This window comes from Lygodium microphyllum, chromosome 17, assembly GCF_053477565.2.
Source record: "Lygodium microphyllum isolate KBCC chromosome 17, Lygodium_microphyllum_v1.1.10, whole genome shotgun sequence".
NCBI lineage: Eukaryota > Viridiplantae > Streptophyta > Polypodiopsida > Schizaeales > Lygodiaceae > Lygodium > Lygodium microphyllum.
In genome coordinates, this window is record NC_141151.1 from 81305755 (window position 1) to 81321331 (window position 15577).

General features: G+C 41.8%; 1 protein-coding gene across 6 annotated transcripts in view; it reads right to left on the reverse strand.

Annotated features, from left to right (window-relative positions):
• The window catches only part of LOC148022093 (PH, RCC1 and FYVE domains-containing protein 1-like), a 61666-nt gene that overhangs the window by 13688 nt on the left and 32401 nt on the right, over positions 1 to 15577 (reverse strand). For 5 of the 6 annotated variants that reach the window (XM_087697710.1, XM_087697713.1, XM_087697711.1 and 2 more), the window contains 3 exons: positions 8055 to 10020; positions 7790 to 7927; positions 5926 to 6455 (listed from right to left, as the gene is read on the reverse strand). In XM_087697710.1, coding sequence (XP_087553836.1) covers positions 5926 to 6455; positions 7790 to 7927; positions 8055 to 9980 — 2594 coding nt within the window. In that variant the 5' untranslated portion in view covers positions 9981 to 10020. The remainder of the gene's footprint in view (positions 1 to 5925; positions 6456 to 7789; positions 7928 to 8054; positions 10021 to 15577) is intronic. The other variant, XM_087697716.1, reaches the window with a different exon arrangement.

Sequence of the window (15577 nt, forward strand, 5' to 3'; positions counted from 1 at the left end):
TGATCACTCTTCACTCCAGGGGGGTTTGTTGGGTATTTGACTCACGCCTTACTTACGCCTACGCTCATATGGGAGTGTCAGTGATTAGTAGGACACTGGGGCACTTTTTACTCTCGGTAGGAGAGGTTTTTTCCCCCAGACTTATGGTCTTATTATCGTATGTACTTATGTGCTTATGTTACACACATTTGGGCACTTAGTGTGTATCGGGTGTGAACACCCCCCTACAACCCTAAGGTTTAAGGGTTGTACTTTGTACTTTCGGATTACACTCATTCAGTCTATTCTCTTGGGTGTCGTGCTTCAACTCTGTCTCTCTCACTCTCACACTGTCTACTGAATCTCTGCTGTACCTCGATCCTCTGCTCTCACACCAATGATCACAATGAAGAGAGAGAGCAAACTAGAAATGCATTGGAACATAGAAACCGATGTTTTCGTCAAAAGAACCTAAAGAGGCTGAAGATGACATGGAAGCAAATGCATTGATCAAAGCACAGCAGTTAGTGCAGTGGGTACTTTAACCCAAACTTACTCAAAACCCTTGGTTTGCTGAATTCACGCAAGCTCCTTCTATCCAGAAAAAAAAAAGAAGCATTCACAATCTAAGCAACCCAAAGAGGCTCATGATAAGCCATCTCTTTCAATGAACAAACTCCAAGCAGCCCCATACCAAACAGTCCACTTGTAAGCAAGTTGCTAATTTGCATGGACAAGGCGGTCATCTTCAACATGCAGATTTTAGACAGCCAATAATTCAAATTTGGCTATGGCTGAAAAAGTGTATCTTGCATCCTAAAATGTTAACAATCTTCACTTCAATGGTGCATAAGGTCCCAAGAAGCTGTTCGGTTTGGCAAGAGCTGCAACCAGCCCTTGCTGGATTCATTCACGACTTGATATAACACAAGCATAAGCTCTCCTCCTATTAGGCTAGCCGCATTGGACAAGTACTTCATGTTAGCTCCAGCCTCCATTTCATGGATTTTAGGCATTTTATTACGCTTGTGATTGGACACATAAGTGGGCAATTGGGTGGCTTATTTCTAGGTGACTTGTTGCCTTGAACCTCGTCCCAGTGGCCTATTTATTCACCCCATCCCACTACATGGTGTCTTGCATGATCACGCAGCCTTGGAAAAAGGAAGCCTGGAGGCACTACTGGTCATCGTGCTAGTAACTGTGTGGTATTGACATATTGTATTGTTCATCTCATGCTTCCTCCTATGGGCCTATGGGTGTCATTGCCAGTTCATTCTCAGTTCTTATGTTCATCTCTTCATCACCATTTGCGCTTTGTTCTTTCCACGCTAATATTCATTTGTGCATTTTCACATGGTATCAGACGATCAGTGTTGTTGACTTTGTGCCTTTGTTTGCTGCTGTAACTGACAGTTCCAGGTCTGCCAACCCATGTTTTCTGCTGTTTGGGGCTCTTCAACCTTGTATTTCACTTCCTCATCCCCCTACACACAGGCAGTCTGTATCACAGCTGAGCAACATCTTTCTTGCAGCAGGCAACCTATTTTTCTGCTGTAGTAAGTGGCTGTACCCTGCATATTAGCTGCTGCACCTGTTGTGGAGGGTTGGAACTGCTTTGCCAAGCATGCCATCACTATTGCTTGCTGTTACCTACACTAAAGGACTTGTCTGTGTGGGCTGACTGCTCCTGCATGCTGGTATACCTGTGTTTTAACTGATTTGATCTTCCTCACACTTGCATTTTGCTTTTTCAACTTCAGACAAGATCTCATTTGTTGGTTGCAATCATTACTACATTCACTTCACTGTTGAGCCAGCCTTTGTATTCCCTATCTGCTTGTGTGTGAACTATTGAACTCTTGATTGGGCTATCTGACCACAAGCGTCCCAAGTATCTCTTTGGAACCATTTCCTATTCTATATTCATTCCCTCCGATGGCACCTCCTTGTGCTTTTACTAATGATAAGCTTAAAGGCCCTAACTACTCTACTTGGAGTGTTGTTATGAAGGTGTGGTTTGTGTAGAAGCAACTGTGCTTGGATATCCATGGTCCAATCTGAGTCCTTGATTTTATTATGATTTTACAGGCTTTTGGTAGGCCTTCTGGTATGGTACCATACATGGTGGTGTAGTTACAGATTCCCTAGCCCTTGTTCAATTTTAGAAGGGGCTTTCCGAGTACTTGAGGAGCTCTTTCAAGGTTCTCCACTTTTACGTAGCCTTTCCTTCTTCCAACAACCCCTTTCCTTTGTCTCTGAGCCACTGTTTGCCTTTGGTGCATGCAAGCCCATCGCTTGCCCTTTAGTCCATCATGTCCATGCATCATAGGAGGGTGTTTAAGCACTTCAGTAGCTCTCGGTATCATCGCCTAGTCAAATCAATGATTTCGTTCACCCATTCTCAGCTAGACATCTTTAATTAATGTATGTCCATTAAGAGGCCTCTCCATTCCCCTTAACATTGGCAAGCATTCCTTGAAGAGGGGGGTCACTTTCATGGTTTCTAAGTCAGTTGAGGACATCATAGAGCTCTCGCATCATCCTTTTCTGCCCTTTTCTTGGCAATGTAGCTACTAGGGTAGGGTTGGGCTTTATGTTTAGCTTGTCTTAAAGGTTCTAGTTCAAATTGATAGATTGTTATCACTAATGACGGTTTAAAAGATTTCAATACAAGGCAAATGTACCCTCATAGCTTACCGAATATGAATAAGAATAAGCATGGCATCTTGTATACAATATGCGAGCAAAAGCCCTTAGAGTTTAAAATTTGAAAATTTTCATTTCAAAATCATGTTTCAGCCAATCGTTTCACTCATGGCGCTTCACACTTCAATGAAACCTTTTAATAAAAAGTTTCACCCAGCTGTTTTAGTTCAGCTAGTCGTTTCATTCAAGGCATTTCATGTTTCCATGAAATGTTTAAGCGTTTTGTGTTTCCAGGCTAGTGAAATATATTTCATGGTTACCTTGTCTACAGGTAATAACTAGGCTGAAGGCATGTTTTTTTGGACCTTGCCTAGGTGAGTATGGATACATTCCAACTACTCAAGTGACCGACTAGGGAGTGCCCAATCTTCCTTCTTCATCTACTTATTTCATTTTCATGGCATGCCACTACTTTGGCAATTGTGCCTTCAGGTTCTTGACTCACATCGGAGCCATCTCCCAAGGTCTAGTTTCAAGCATGCCTACAACACATGGTCAACCTAGGAGCCCTCTTTTGAGATTGAGTACAAGCATGTCCCGATTACCTTGGTGGCAAATTCTCCTTCTAGCTCTACCAACCAAGGGGTGTCATATCTTCCTTATCCATCATGCTACTTTAGGACCCATCTTCATCAGGTTCTCAGCACCGCAAGCTGATATCAGCTCCTTTGCCTTCAATATTGATATCCATGTAAATAATCATAAAAGGATATCTTTTTGCACTAGGACAAATGCCGAAATCTATCCTCATTCTAGTTCATTCACGCACTACATCATTGCAATTACCTTCACCATCAGCCCTCCCTCTACTGTTAGTTGTCACCACCCTATTGCTGCCCTGTCGCCTACACTAAGGTGTCACCCAGCTTCTCCAAATGCCGCCTTGCTATCAGAGGAGTTCCCTATTGCTGCCCCTTTGCCTACACCAAGGTGTCACCCAGCTTCTCCAAATGCCACCTTGCTACCATAGGAGTTCCCAATGTTACCAGCCCCAAATTGTGCCACCTAGACCTTGGTGGTCACATACAATCTGCATTCTGCTTCAGCCTCACATTTTCATCATCAACACTCTTCTTCTTCATCATGCTACTAACATCTACCATTAACCCACCCTAAAGGCTATGTTTATGGTTCCAAGCTGCTGTCCAGCATCGACATCCTCATTCCAGTTCATCTCCAAGTAGCTGTGTTTTGGCTGCCAGCTTTTCCCGACGTCATCTATTGCACCAATTGGCCCACGGCCGCTGCATTTTCATCACCCTCAGCTCTCTACTAGATCAACATCATTTTGGTGGTTTTGCCTCCCATAAGAAACAATGACTATTGGACAGTCTCTACTCCTTAAGCTCGATCTGTACTATATTCCTTCTATTCATTCATTCATTACTTTCTTATTCTTTATTTTGAGTTCTTGTCTGGATTTATTGCACGCTCAAGTGTTTTCTCTACACAAACCCTACCATATCCTCACGGCTCTTATAGTAGGTATCTAGTTGCTTTAGATGCTAAGGTTTCTTTTGGCAATGCAAGGAGACCCCAAAGCATTGTGTGTGGTGATGTGAGGCAACACAGCTGGTGTGGAGAGAAACATGTTGGATCCTTTGCCAAGCAAAGCCCAATCTTGAGTGTATTATCTGGAGAGATTTTTGTTTGCAATTAGTCAGTCAAGGATGCCATCTACTCTACAAAGCAAAGATGCAAGACATGATATTTATCATTGAGACTAGTTTATGTGATGTGGTGGGATTTGATGACTTTCCCAACTAGCAAGTACTATGGCCCCTAGCATCGCAATCGGAGGTGTGAGAGCTTACTAGGAGCCTCTCAAAGTGGCACATTTGGAAGGCCTGCTGCCAATAGAGCTTCAGCAGAGACAACCTTTTTTATATATACCACCTTGGCGGAAATCTTGCCCTCAATCATCCACTCCCTCCAAAGATGTCGGAAACAACTTCATGGGGACTCTCAACATTGACAGGAGCTTTTCATAGTTGTTCCTTCATACATGGGGCAACCATAGCCTGCTTTTCACACTACTGGATGGTACCCCAGTGGTATTATAACCCCCCTCCCCCCAAAACAAAAAAAGAACACCATGACTTATTTCCACCATTCCCCCTAGACCACCCTGAGAGGCCTTGTATGATTTAATTTGCATTTGGCTTCAATTGGATTGTCAAGCATTTACTTCCTTGATTTCTTCGAAGGAAGATAATTAGCTACACTTCAGTTTGCAAAAATTGAGTGTCTTTAAGTGTCTCCATAAGCCCATAGTTTCAAAGGTTTTCTCAAACAGGAGGTATGAAAACCCAGTTGGAGATGGAGCCCTGAAGTGGAACTACAAGTAATCTTTCAGTTAGAGAGGAAGCCCTGAAGTGGAACTACACCCCACATAAGAGCCCATTCATTCTTTTCCTTTAAGATGGGCTTTGAGGGATCATAGCCACTTTACTGAATGTGTTTTTTAATCTAAATTACTTAAAAGGAATCTTTTCTTTGCAAAAGCTTGCAACACCTGTAGCAAAGTATTTGGGGCACGGACTAAAGGTATTTACTTAAACAGGTAGAATCTTTTTCTTCTGCCAGCCCCGGTCCCCCCATGTTTTTCCAAGAAGAGAAGGTAGCACTGTATACATGCATGAATAGGAGACATAAAGCATTCTAAGTTTAAAAGATGTACATGTATCTAGTTTTGCATATGTCATTGACTGTTCACAGTAAGAATAACTGTATGTATCTACATCTGTCATTCTTCTCCACTCACGTGTTTAGTTCTCTTCCCCCCACCCAGGTGCAATACAGTACTTCGTATGCGTAAGCAATAGGCAAATTAAAAACTTCGGAGAAACAGAGTTCTTGATTCAAGCCTGCTCAAACATATGATTCCATGGAAAATAGATAAAAGCTTTCGCATACATCACTCTTCTTCCGCAATCAATCTACCCCCTCAATTTTCCCCTAAAACACACGCTCGTAATAGAGATAGAGTACAGTAAATGTGCAGTGGAAGTGCATGCATACACCTAAATGATTCAATCATAGTTTCATCAAACGTACTCTAATATGGTTTCCCTAAATGATTCAATCATAGTTTCATCAAACGTACTCTAATATGGTTTCCCACACTTCAAGAGCACCACAGTGCTCTAAGTAAATGTTATTCCTAACAAATTTGTAATGGAAGATATGAAAATCTTAGCAAAGATCATTATACAGTTCAAAAAAAGAAGACTGTACCTGAATCTGACTCTCTTCAAATCTCTACCCCCACCAGGAAGGGCCACAAGTGTAATGTATACTCCCGATTCATCCTGCTCCACCCACTCTGTGACTGCATCTTGCTCACGACTTGACAGGGAAGTTGCATCTGAAGCTCCACCATCCTCGTGTCTCAGACTGCCATGAGCTGCTGAAGTAAGACCTGTTATTCCAAATACAACCTGATCACCTGCCATCTTATTTGATTGAGTGGTCTTCCCAACAAGAGCTCCATTATATTTGACTGCACCATTTATATTTTCATGACAATCGTTCCCTTGTAAAGCAGCATCATTCCTTTGTGAGAAAGTATTATCAAAATCCTGCCTGGATGAAGCCACGGCATCAGCAACAGCACCTGATGAATGACTAATCTTTGGTGTAGGAGGATCCTGGCCAAAGGAAGAACGCAAGCCATTGGGTGGACGATGATGAGCATCATAAGCATGTGATCTAAGAATCTGCTGCACTCCAGCTCCATCAGGAAGTCTTTCTGCCAAGGCTTTGACCTGCAACACATGAAAGCAATATTAAACTCACAAGAATGCTCAAAGTTCCTCCCCTCACCCCTCTTCTCCCCTGCTGCCCATTCCCCAAACCCGACCAAGATACTTATCTATAAGGTGCCAAGATAGGTCCACATGAGCCAAGAACAGCAGCTAAACAGATACAGTACAGGTGCCCCAAGCCTTCCCCCACCACATCCCCTGCCTTGCCCCAGTCCCCAGCCTGCCCTCACCCCAAACAAAACATTGAAAAAACCCCTCCCTCCCTCCTCCCTTCCTCCCTGCAAACAAAAAATTCAAGTAATCCCTCCCCCCCTGCCTCCCTACAAACACAGGTTCATGGAACTAAGAGAACCTCCACATCACGGGGTTACCATGACAAAGTCCAGTAGATCTGAGTCACCATATAAGTAGACAATCTGACACACCTTTCAGAGAACAGAACAAGAATCTAGAAGTATACTCCTTACTATCTCACATTTGAAAGTTGGATGAGGAAGAGGAACAACAGAGATAGGAGATATTATATTTGCCTATTTCTTTAGGCATTCCACCTATTATCTTTTTGTCTTAGAAATGGAATTGTCATCATTGTATTTCTATGCCTTAAAGATCTCATGATCTTCAATAGACTACTATCTCCCTCACCTTCCCCTGCTTTTTTTGATAATGATAGCATCCTACTTTCTCTAGTATCAGTAGAATCACCTCTACAAATGAATTCACAAGAGATGTTATTCACAGGCTTCCGAAAGAACATCACAATAGATATCTTGACCACCCTATTCAATATCTACATTAACCGGATCTCAGACAACAATGATCATCCACATGACCATTGGAAGGTTTATTGATTACTCTTCTTGTGACCACAATGATTTCCATCATTGCTCACAGTATGTAGACGAAGCTAGAGCAACACTTGATTGGCCAAAGATCTCTTGCAATATATTTATCCCTATTAACCTTTCTAACATATTGTTGGCGAAAGAACTCGTGCAATATCTTTATCTCTATTGGCATTTGAAACATATTGCCAAGAAGCCCACCAGATCCACCCATTGTTGCAGGATTAAATTCTATGTTGCTCTCACAAAAGCACAGTACATATTTTTTTCATGCAACAAGCATATATTTATGAGCATGTTTATTTAGACCAACCTCATTGAGCAGAGTCAAAAGATTAGCCTCCTATTTTCCATGTTTTGTTGCCATATTTATATACACATCTACTCATGCACCCCCCTATGAAGCAAACACCCACATACATGCAAATGCACAAACACAAGGATGCAGGCACACTGAGGGCAAATAACTGAGCAAGAGAATGACAGTACCTGGCCAGTTAGTGATTTAATGACTTCTTTTGCAGCTTTGCACTTCTCGGATTCCACTGCGACCAATGCAAGTGCATCATTGGCCTTTTTTTGTAGTTCAGTTTCTCTGAGCTGACTTTGGTGAATTACATTTTCAAGCTGCGAGTTCATTAAGAAAATGCACTTAGTACTCCACTAAATAGGAAACTAAAAGACAAGAAACAAGCATATGAAAGTAAAGAGGAAGCTTGCTTCTGTGTCTCAGAAACCAGAGATATTTACTTACCTGTGTCCTTAGATTGAGAACTTCCTGGCTCAAAGCTTCATTAGTCTTTTTAATGTCATCAACAATAGTCTTGGGAGCGGTAAGACCTCTTAAAGTTGGAGTGGGTGTAGTCGATCTAGGTGGACTTGCTCGCCTCGAAAATGGGGATACTGATCTGGAAGCTCTTCTAGGTGAACCTTTCCTAGATTGTGTTACAATAGCATGCCCAATGTCATTTGCGGTATCCAGAGGGATAGAAATAGTGCCTTGTTTCCAGGTGGATATCCCACCTTGAGTGGAAGCTCCTCGATTGGATGATAAATCTGTTTTTTTGGCACGCCGTGGTTGGCTTCTAGCATCTACATGTGTAGCAGGGACCAAAGACAAAGGTGGTTGAGCTATGCTTACTTTCATGTCTGATCTGTCAGATAAAGCCTCCATCCGTTGCTTCTTCATTGCCTTGCTGGCAGAATTCCCTTGATTAATCATTTGACTTAATTTTACATAACAGGAATCACAAACACGGTACGGTTTGTTTGGATTAGGAGCCATCAAAGCTCTGTAAGTTTTTTTGGAACTGCAGGAATGGCAGACAACAATACCACAATTATAGCATTTGTGCCGTTTTCTGGTAAAGCTAAAAGGCTGCCTACAGCTAGCACATAATGGCTGCTCAGAGCCTGCTCCCCACTTGTGAAGGCAGATGGCTGCAGTGAAGGTTGACCCACATGCAATACTTTTCACCTGCCTGTCTTTGAGAGCTTCAACAAGAGTTGGAGAATTCCTGTCCTCTGCATCTCCATGCCCGAGCCTTCCATTGGCTCCTTTTCCCCAAGTATAGACTTCTGACTTAGAAGTCAAAACTGCAACATGATGTGCACCACAAGAAATCTCCTCTACAACAGCATCCCAAAGTTTTCCTTCAACTCGAACAGGAGTCTTTCCATCAGCTCGTGGTTCCCCCAACTGACCATAAACAACACTACCTATGGTAAAAACATGTCCCGAAGTAGTCAGAGCTACAGTTAAACTGTGACCACATGCGACTTGCAAAAAATTGTAATCTATGAGTGCTGATATGCAGGTTGGAACAAGTCTTTGCTCCTTATCTTCATGGCCCAGGCACCCTTTGTCTCCATCACCCCAGGTGAAAAGCTTCCCAGAAAAATAATTGCTGGAGCTGGAATAGCCCACCATCACTTCCACTACTGCAGCTGTATGCCAAACTCCACAAGCAGCTCTGACAGTTTTCAGACCTTTCAAAGACTCTATTTCTCTTGGGGTGGAGATGCTCCGTCGATCCCCATGCCCAAGAACTCCAAAAGTCCCATCACCAAAAGTGAAAAGTTGACCTGTAGAGGTCACTAACGCTGTATGCCAAGGTCCACAGGCAACTGAAGAAACACGAAGCCCTTCCAAAGAACCACTGACTCTTTTAGGAGTCCAGTGGCTTATGTCTTTACCATGCCCTAAAAGACCAAACTTATGAGCACCATCTCCCCAGGTGTAAAGATCTCCAGACTGTGACACTGCACAAGTATGGTATTCACCACAGGCAGCAAGCTCTACTGTGCAGTTGATCAAGGCATCTACAAGCTTGGGATAAGGGATATCCACATTAACTCCATGACCAAGCCAACCTCCAGACTCTTCTCCCCAGCTGAAAGTTTCACCTTGTCGAGTGACCAAAACAGCATGTCTGCCACCACAGGCAACCTGCTGTGCATCCAGCACAACACTCGAACCAACAGCTTTCGGGAAAAAGGCATCTAGCTTAGCACTTGCAGCAGTTCCCAGCTTATTTGTGCCACCTCCAAGTAGGCCATTGCCAACACCTTCTCCCCACATAAAAACATACCCAAGGGTATCATAGTCATCCTGCCCAGAGCCTTGACTCGAGGAGCTAGGCTGACTTGAAATACTTACCCGTACAGCTTCCCCTCTCATCTGTATTTAATTTCAAAATCCTCAAATGCAATTACCAAACCTGCAGCATTAAGACAAATGTTAAATAAATGCAAGACTTCTACGATATGATTGATTCTTACAGAATGATAAGAATAAGCTTTATATCAAAAATGCCAAAAAAACTATAGACTGATTGTATTGATGTGACCATCCAAGTTATTTGTGTTTAAAGATATGACCACAACTTCAGTGCATTTTCCAAGCAGTGATAAAACAACTAAGCAGAGCCTCTAAGACACTTCAGGATGTGATTATACAAAGCCATCCTCCATCTAAGGCATTGTTGACTTTCCAGAAACCAACAGCATGTGCCCATATGGTATAGTCAAAGCTCAAACCCAAAGATTTCACGTAGCACATCTGGTCATAGAGATGTCAATCGTAAACCTCCATGCCATAATTGAATTTGCCATGAACAATGTAACAGACCTCTGCATTATGCAATGTCTAATTGTTCTCAGCTACAGCAAGGTTGCCCAAGCAACGAAGGGCAGGCTTGAGGCTGAACTGGTGACCATGTAGTTCAGTTACAGCCTGCATTTTGTGCTTGAGCTGCAGCAGTGTTATTTTAAATCGTGTTCTTTGGCTCTCTGAGGCCTTGCTCCTAGTCTGAATGCCAATCTTGACAATTCATTTCCTTGTCATAGTTCTTGTCACACTCGATCAACTTTTAACTATATATGACAGAGAATAGGTCCAGAGTGTACGGACTCAAGACATAACTAGGCTGAGTTGGTTGTTCCTCCTGGGCCCATAAAGCAGATTGCCAGTTTTTGTGTCAACAAGGGCCTTTGCAAATGAAAGTGAAGCCTACACAAGCTGCTAGATAAGATCAGTCTAATGATGTTGCATTACAAACAAATATGCCATATAAGATCACAAATTCCAGTAACCCTCAAAATCTTCCAACCACTAGTCGTAAGTCGCTAGTCTCCAAAAATGCACAACTCGGAAGAGATAAGAGAACCCAAAGGCAGAAATGATCCTCCTACTCAACCTTCGAACATCTCCTTCTGGATCTTTCCTTCTTCACATACTTGCTGAGTTGGCTATGATACCAACTCTAAGACACTAGGCTCCAAAAACATGCAACTTAGAAAAGATAAGAGAGCCCAAAGGCAGAAATGATCCTCCTACTCATATCATACAATAGTAGATATGATGTACACGCAGCCTACAGCGGATAGACCCTGCACTCCCACCACTTTTGTATGTTTTAGAATTGATTCAGGATTGTATTTTGAGTAAGCTTGGGACCCAAATGACATCACCATTGTAAATGGTCAGTCATGTCATTTCTAACATCCCAATCATTCTATCAAAACAAGAAATATTCCATGGGTGGATACCCTGCAACTTAAAAAACAAATTCAACACTTGAGCTGCAAATCAAGGTTTATGCATAGATCTTGAATGAGGATTTTCCCTAGCTATCTTGGAAAAGCGTACTCTTGCACAAACACAAAAGGTCCATGTCACAAGGACATGTATTTATTATGCTTAGATTTGGCATTATTAAGTTTTGCACATGTGAAGTGCGAGTCAATTAAGCCACAATGACAGCCTAAGTAACCCAAGTGAGCAGTGGGTGACATTGGCAAAAGTTGTGTAAAGTTATGTTGGACAAGTACTCGTGGGTGCCTAGTGTCAGTTTGGGTCTAGGCTGTTAATTGGGCCATTAAAATATCAAGTGATGACATTGGGACTAGGCATTAATTATTTCATTAATTAATTAATTAATGCTAGTCCTAGACCAATTAATGTTGGAACACTTAAAGGTTCCATGGGGATTAACATATTAAATGAGATTGGGCACTAGCCAATTCTTGGCCAGGGTCAAATGGGTAATTAATTAATTTTCAAAAGTTTATTTCTAAAAATTAATTAATTATTGCTGCAAATTGCTTTTGGAAAGCTTACACTTGGCAAACTTGCTCATGCAAACTGAGAGAAGGCTGTTTGGGGCTGGTTGAGTATGGAGGTAGGCATTCAAAGGTTGAGGGAGGAAGGAGGAGCCGCCGGATTAGGCTTGAGATGAGCAACAACTGATTCCGTAGCACAACAGGACAGGGGTAGAGGTTTCCTTCTCTACCTCAAGAGAGGCAGCGATAGAAGAGGAGGGCTCGCCAGTCGCAATGACGCTTTACCCCCCCTTTCAAAGTTGTTGCTGCCATTAGAATTGCCATCAAAGCTACCATTCAAAATATACTCCTTTCAGCCAATTTTCTCTCTCATCCTCTACATTCCCTTCGCAATTCTCTGCTTATTCCAACCAATGATGAAGAGTAATTGAAGAAATTGCTGGTAAAACCCTAACTTGCAGCAACCATTAGGGTTTCTCAGCCACCTAGAGGTCCATGTCCACTAATTGAAGACCCATACTCAAAATAGCAGCTATTAATTAAGAATTTACAGCTAATCTAAGGGGTGAGCCCATTCTCGTTTGATTTAGCCCGCATGCAAGAGCTTGAAGATCAAGTTGTCCCCAAATTGTAATCTAATCAAAGGGGCACAATGATTCTTAGTATTGCTAGTTATTTATGTCAACCATTTGTATTTAAGATTGAAGGAGATCAGCCCATATCTCAATGTACTTCAACCTAAAGCAATACAAGGTAAAGAAATACCGCAATGCCAGTGGGGCCGATCAGGTTCTAGCTGTCCAAGGTTAGTGTGGTGAAGTGTATTTTCAATTTTATGTATTTTATTGCTTGCTGTAATTTGTGGTAAATCACGTCATCTACCACCCATGCCAAGAAGAAAGATTGATTTCAAGGTTCCATTGCCACGACGCATGAACTCCCTTGAGTAGGTGGGCCCAAGGCACTTGTGTGCAAGCCAAAGAATTTGCATTCTTGTTGAAATGGTAATCAATTGAGTGCATTACAGCAAGCATGTCATCATCCAATGTTTCAAGTCATGATGATGACTCACAATCTAAAGGGGCACAAAACAATAGGGACATAATATGAGGAACAGTTTAAGGCTTAGTTAAGGACAACAGCTTATAAAGGATGCTAAGGACAAGAAGAACATGTCATCCTCTAGAGCTTACAGACAGCAAGAAGCTCCCGATCAACTATTATCAACATGTATTGGCCCAATGATTCAAATCAATTTGATACTCATATAACTTGAAAGGTGATTTGTATTATTTGAGTGTTTCAAAATATGGTTAAATGTTCCTCCTCTTATTTAAGGGTGGCCAATGGCAAGAACACTCTGTAATTATATACTTGGGTTGTCATTGACGAGATGTCCAAGAGAAATTAAAAGTTTAGATGGGTAGTTAGATTTGACTAAAAAGCCCAGATAACTAAGTTTTTTTCACTAAGGTAATCACATTGACTAGAAGTCTACATAATGAGTGGTTTCAAAAAGCAAAATCAAAATGCTCATGATCAAAGAAACAAACCATGAACTCATAAACCTATATTGGGATAAGTTGAATGCCTACATTTGCTCATTTCTCTCTCTCTCTCTTATACATCAACCATGATTACTCATATTGAGCATTTGACCAACGCTCGTGAGATATGATTGGAGTTGGACCAGTTCTACAATCGGATGGATGTCATGAAGAGGGTATCTTAGTTATTACAAACGCAAGTTCAAGATACAAGCATGGCAATCTGAAACCAGTCTTCCTCCTCAGACGGTGGTAAATCCCCGATTACAACTTAATTACAGCAGCAAACAATAAATGCAAATCTGAAAATACAAATTTACCTACTGATCTTGGACAATGCACACCCGATTGGCCCCAAAATTGGAGCCCCTTTCGGTATTTCTTTAGCTTTATTGAAGAAAAAGTTGACTTACAATGGGATTCTCCCAATTCCTTTCGGTATTTCAACTCCCCTTGCTGTCCAAAGTGACCAGCAAGTCTTTAATCTATTTTGCCCCTTGATTCGAGCACTCAATTGGCCTTCACCCACTTCATAGATAATGGAAATGGCCCAAATTCAATGGCTAGCTAGTCCTCCAACTGAATTCAGCTGAAATTCACCTTCAGCCTTGTTGAATCCAAGTCTTGGAGGTTCCAATTTCTGGCACGCTTCCCAAGGCTGTTGCTAAACCCTAGTTTCTGCTGTAAACTAGGGTTTCCAGCAAAGAAATTTGCAATTTCTCAACCTCCATGGGTCCATATGCTGAGATCTTTGCAGTAAGGCTATGAAATGGCTGGGAGATGAGAGGGAAAGCTACAGAGAGAGAAAATTCAGAGTTTTATCGCAAAGAATGACTGAAAATCAGTCAAGTGCAGCTGCTGCCCTGCCATAACAGCATGTAGATGCAAAGAACTAAAGAAAATCAATCATTTACTGCTACTGCCCTGCCTCAACAGCCTGCAGATGCTGTCTCCTGCTGTTGATTGGTCTTCTTTTGCCCCTGACTGCCTCAGAAGTTCCGCCAATGTTGCAAATCAGACCAGCAGCCTCCCTTCCCTCTGTCTTGCAAGCTCAATTTATAGAAATGCCTCTCTCCAAGCTCTAAAGACGTTTTTCAATCTTGCATGGGCATTTTTCACAAGTGGCAACCTTCCCAAATAGTTTTTCCAATATTTTTCATAATTAAATATTAATTTTCAGCCTTAAAATACTGAAAATTAATTAATAATTATTTTAGTGCCCTAAAAAATAATCTAACTGGCCAATAATTAAATTTGCTAGGCAACTTCCATTCCCAAGCGTCTCTGCGACATCTTTGACCATCAGATTGGTGTTAGGTACCATTAAATGACACTTCTCTAGTGTCACCAACTGACACTTATGGCCAAATGGATGACCTAGGCCAACAACTAGCACCAGATACCACCAAGTACCTGTGCGGCATAACTTATAGCAACTTTTGCCTTTGAAATCCCGTCATTTCTCAGGGTCTCGGGCTCATAAATTTACTTTAACCCTAGTTACACCTCACATGTGCACATTTACTCAATCATGTGATTAAAAATTAATCCACATGTTAAGTGAGGTTTCAAAAATACATGTCTTCATGACACAATCACCTCCATCGACATGGCCATTACTTTGTTGTCGTAGTTGCTCCCTAGATTTAGTGCATTCTATTCCACCTTGATTGCTTCAAAGTGGAAGGAGGCTCTTAAGTGGGAGGAATTGGTTTCTATAGTCTTGGACCAAGAGGAGCAATTGAGGGGTATTAATTATAAGAAACTAAGGCTCTTATAGGTCAAGCTTCCCAAAATAAAGGGAAGGAGAAGAAGAAAAAAAAAATAACAAGAACAAAAAGGACAAGGAGTTTGCTTGCCAGATATATAATAAGGCACATCATTGAAAGAAGGATTATCTTGATAAGGATTAGAAGGACACCAGGAAGGAGAAGAACACTACAAAGAACTTAGGAGCTCCATCAATGGCCTTACTACTTTTAGAGGTGATTGAGCCTTCTACGCAGGATTCGTCTAATGTAGCATTGATGACCCCACAGTCTTAAGAGTGACAATGGCACTTCCCAACAAATGACCCCTTCTCCAAATGATATTGTCCATATGCGTCCAACGCATGGGCACATTCTAATTGGTGATAGTTCTTTAGTCCCAATACAAGACAAAGGTG